General features: G+C 47.6%; 1 protein-coding gene across 11 annotated transcripts in view; it reads left to right on the forward strand.

Annotated features, from left to right (window-relative positions):
• Positions 1–5,000, forward strand: part of LOC127913525 (protein EFR3 homolog B-like) — a 52,459-nt gene that overhangs the window by 26,130 nt on the left and 21,329 nt on the right. For all 11 annotated transcript variants that reach the window (XM_052485708.1, XM_052485718.1, XM_052485710.1 and 8 more), the window contains 3 exons: positions 1–17; positions 1,118–1,253; positions 4,375–4,527. The exon at positions 1–17 is cut by the window's left edge and continues 62 nt beyond it. In XM_052485708.1, coding sequence (XP_052341668.1) covers positions 1–17; positions 1,118–1,253; positions 4,375–4,527 — 306 coding nt within the window. The remainder of the gene's footprint in view (positions 18–1,117; positions 1,254–4,374; positions 4,528–5,000) is intronic.

A 5,000-nucleotide genomic window follows, 5' to 3' on the forward strand; every position in this document is an offset into this window, starting at 1 on the left:
TCATGTACTCAATCCAGGTCAGGACCGTCACATCCTCATATCAGCATTTAGCCACAACAGTATCTGCTGCTATGTCTAGTATGGTTTCACATCACTCAATGACTAAAATATAATTTTTCTTCTCTTCTCTCCTGGCTCCTCTCCTGTCCTGTCTCCTCTCCTCTCCTGTCCTGTCCTGTCCTCTCCTCTCCTCTCCTCTCCTCTCCTCTCCTCTCCTCTCCTCTCCTCTCCTCTCCTCTCCTCTCCTCTCCTCTCCTCTCCTGTTCTGTCTCCTCTCCTGGCTCCTCTCCTGTCCTCTCCCATCTCCTCTCCTGTCTACTCTCCTGTCCTGTCTCCTCTCCTGTCCTGTCTCCTCTCCTGTCTCCTCTCCTCTCCTCTCCTGTCTCCTCTCCTGTCCTGTCTCCTCTCCTCTCCTCTCCTCTCCTCTCCTCTCCTGTCTCCTCTCCTGTCCTGTCTCCTCTCCTGTCCTGTCTCCTCTCCTCTCCTGTCTCCTCTCCTGTCCTGTCTCCTGTCCTGTCCTGTCTCCTCTTCTCTCCTGTCTCCTCTCGTGTCCTGTCTCCTCTCCTCTCCTGTCTCTTCTCCTGTCCTGTCTCCTGTCCTGTCCTGTCTCCTCTCATCTCCTGTCCCCTCTCCTGTTTCCTCTCCTGTCCCCTCTCCTGTCTCCTCTCCTGTCCTGTCCTGTCTCCTCTCCTGTCTCCTCTCCTGTCCTGTCTCCTGTCTCCTGTCCTGTCTCCTCTCCTGTCTCCTCCTGTCTCCTCTCCTGTCCTGTCTCCTCTCCTGTCCTGTCTCCTCTCCTGTCCTGTCTTCTCTCCTGTCTCGTCTCCTGTCTCCTCTCATGTCCTGTCCCCTCTCCTGTCTCCTCTCCTCTCCTGTCTCCTGTCTCCTGTCCTGTCTCCTCTCCTGTCTCCTCTCCTGTCCTGTCTTCTCTCCTGTCTCGTCTCCTGTCTCCTGTCCTGTCCTGTCCCCTCTCCTGTCTCCTCTCCTCTCCTGTCCTGTCCTGTCCCCTCTCCTGTCTCCTCTCCTGTCCTGTCCTGTCTCCTCTCCTGTCTCCTCCTCTCCTGTCCTGTCTCATCTCCTCTCCTCTCCTGTCTCCTCTCTCCTCCATTCCTTTCTCTAGTCACAGCATTCTCACCTGGTTATTCAGCAGCTGCTGGGTCATCTAGATGCCAACAGTAAGAGTTCAGCCACAGTGCGTGCTGGGATAGTGGAGGTCCTGTCTGAGGCTGCTGTCATTGAGGCCAGTGGCTCTGTGGGTAAGTGTGTGGTTTTTTTTTTTTTTTTTGCGGGAATACGAAAGCACCCAATCCCAAATTAAATTGACCCAAATTGACCCATTGTTTTCTAGGCTCTCATTGAGATCTGAGAGGATTGTATTGTCAGGTTGGTTTCCAACGTCAACGATGTCTAAAAGACAGAAGGCTGTGTGGTGTTTTGATTTTTGCTTGAACCTTTATTTAAATAGACAGTTAAGTTTTTATTCATCATGACGTCCTACCAGAAGGCAAAAGGCCTCATGCGGGACTGTATCTGTACCATGACCCATAGGACAAAACATCACGACAAGAGAGGCACCACAATACTACATAAAGAGAGACCTAAGACACATGCCAACAACATGGTAGCACCACAACATGGCAGCAACACAACATGGTAGCACCACAACATGGTAGCAACACAACATGGTAGCAACACAACATGGTAGCAACACAACATGGTAGCAACACAACATGGCAGCAACACAACATGGTAGCACCACAACATGGCAGCAACACAACATGGTAGCAACACAACATGGCAGCAACACAACATGGTAGCAACACAACATGGTAGCAACACAACATGGCAGCAACACAACATGGTAGCACCACAACATGGCAGCAACACAACATGGCAGCAACACAACATGGTAGCAACACAACATGGCAGCAACACAACATGGTAGCACCACAACATGGCAGCAACACAACATGGCAGCAACACAACATGGTAGCACCACAACATGGTAGCAACACAACATGGTAGCAACACAACATGGTAGCAACACAACATGGTAGCAACACAAAATGGTAGCACCACAACATGGCAGCAACACAACATGGCAGCAACACAACATGGTAGCAACATAACATGGTAGCAACACAACATGGTAGCAACACAACATGGTAGCAACACAACATGGTAACAACATAACATGACAACAACACAACATGGCAGCAACATGGTAGCAACACAACATGGCAGCAACATAACATGACAACAACACAACATGGTATCAACACAACATGGCATCAACATAACATGACAACAACACAGCATGACAACAACATGGTAGCAACACAATATGGCAGCAACACAACATGGTAGCAACACAACATGGTAGCACCACAACATGGTAGCAACATAACATGACAACAACACCACATGACAACAACACAACATGACAACAACATGGTAGCACCACAACATGGTAGCAACATAACATGACAACAACACAACATGACAACAACACAGCATGACAACAACATGGTAGCAACACAATATGGCAGCAACACAACATGGTAGCAACACAACATGGTAGCACCACAACATGGTAACACAACATGGTAGCAACACAACATGACAACAACACAGCATGACAACAACATGGTAGCAACACAATATGGCAGCAACACAACATGGTAGCAACACAACATGGTAGCAACACAACATGGTAGCAACACAACATGGTAGCAACACAACATGGTAGCAACATAACATGACAACAACACCACATGACAACAACACAACATGACAACAACATGGTAGCAACACAACATGGCACAAACATTCTTGGTCACAGACAACAGCACAAAGGGAAAGAAGGTAGAGACAACAATACATCACACAAAGCAGCCACAACTGTCAGTAAGAGGGTCCATGATTGAGTCTTTGAATGAAGAGGTGGAGATAAAACTGTCCAGTTTGCTGCGAACTGAAAAGAGGAGCGACCCAGGGATGTGTTTGCTTTGGGGACCTTTAACAGAATGTGACTGGCAGAACGGATGTTGTATGTGGAGGATGAGGGCTGCAGCAGGTGTCTCATATATGGGGAAGTGAGCCCTAAGAGGGTTTTATAAATAAGCATCAACCAGTGGGTCTTGTGGCGGGTATACAGAGATGACAGTTTACAGAGGAGTATAGAGTGCAGTGATGTGTCCTATAAGGAGCATTGGTGGAAAATCTGATGGCCAAATGGTAAAGAACATCTAGTCGCTCGAGAGCACCCTTACCTGCCGATCTATGAATTACGTCTCCGTAATCTGGCATGGGTAGGATGGTCATCTGAATCAGGGTTAGTCTGGCAGCTGGGGTGAAAGTGGAGCGATTACGAGGGAGACAGAGCCTGTCATTGTCCTGTTATTGTGTATAATGGCCACTAGAGGGAGACAGAGCCTGTCATTGTCCTGTTATTGTGTATAATGGCCACTAGAGGAAGACAGAGCCTGTCATTGTCCTGTTGTTGTGTATAATGGCCACTAGAGGGAGACAGAGCCTGTCATTGTCCTGTTATTGTGTATAATGGCCACTCGAGGGAGACAGAGCCTGTCATTGTCCTGTTATTGTGTATAATGGCCACTAGAGGGAGACAGAACCTGTCATTGTGTATAATGGCCACTAGAGGGAGACAGAGCTTGTCATTTCTTTTAAACCTTTATTCTTTAAACCTTTATTTAACTAGGCAAGTCAGTTAAGAACACATTTTTAACTTCAATGATGGCATAGGAACAGTGGGTTAACTGCCTTATTCAGGGGCAGAATGAATGACCTTGTCAGCTCGGGGATTCGATCCAGGAACCTTTCGGTTACGAGCACAACGCTCTAACCACGAGGTTCCCTCTCGTCATTATCCTGTTATTGTGTATAATGGCCACTAGAGGGAGACAGCCTGTTATTGTCAATAAATTACAGGTACTGCATTCTAGATATAGTATTGCTCAAATAACATACACAACCAACAATTGTGTGCGTGGGTCTGTTTGTGTGGTGTGTACGTGTGTTTGTGTTTGTGTGTATGTGTGTGTGTGTGTGTGTGTGTGTATGTGTGTGTTTGTGTGTGTGTGTTTGTGTGTGTGTATGTGTGTGTGTGTTGTGTGTGTGTGTTTGTGTGTGTGTATGTGTTTGTGTGTGTGTGCGTGTGTGTGTGCGTGTGTGTGTGTGTGTGTGTGTGTGTGTGTGTGTGTGTGTGTGTGTGTGTGTGTGTGTGTGTGTGTGTGTGTGTGTGTGTGTGTGTGTGTGTGTGTGTGTGTGTGTGTGTGTGTGTGTGTGTGTGTGTGTGTGTGTGTGTGTGTGTGTGTGTGTGTGTGTGTGTGTGTGTGTGTGTGTGTGTGTGTGTAGGCCCAACAGTACTGGAGGTATTTAACACCCTGTTGAAACAGTTGAGGCTGAGTGTGGACTATGAACTGACTGGAAGCTGTGACCCATATTGCAACAACAAGACAACTACTGACCAGGAGAGACAACTACAGGAGGCTGTGATCAAGACCATTGGTCAGTAGGGGTGTGTGTGTGTGTGTGTGTGTGTGTGTGTGTGTGTGTGTGTGTGTGTGTGTGTGTGTGTGTGTGTGTGTGTGTGTTTTGTGTCCTCACAAGGATAGTAAAAAAAAAATCTGACAAGTGGGGACCTCTTTCTCCCCAAAAGAGGGGTTAAGATTAGGGTTAGGGGTTAGCTTAGTGGTCAAGGTGTGGGGTGTGGGGTTAAGATTAGGGTTAGGGGTTAGGTTAGTGGTCAAGGTGTGGGGTGTGGGGTGTGGGGTTAAGATTAGGTTTAGGGTTTAGGTTAGTGGTCAAGGTGTGGGGTTAAGATTAGGGTTAGGGGTTAGGTTAGTGGTCAAGGTGTGGGGTTAAGATTAGGGTTAGGGGTTAGGTTAGTGGTCAAGGTGTGGGGTTAAGATTAGGGTTAGGGGGGTTAGATTAGGGTTAGTTAGTGGTCAAGGTGTGGGGTTAAGATTAGGGTTAGGGGT

Source organism: Oncorhynchus keta, chromosome 29 (genome assembly GCF_023373465.1).
Source record: "Oncorhynchus keta strain PuntledgeMale-10-30-2019 chromosome 29, Oket_V2, whole genome shotgun sequence".
Classification (NCBI taxonomy): domain Eukaryota; kingdom Metazoa; phylum Chordata; class Actinopteri; order Salmoniformes; family Salmonidae; genus Oncorhynchus; species Oncorhynchus keta.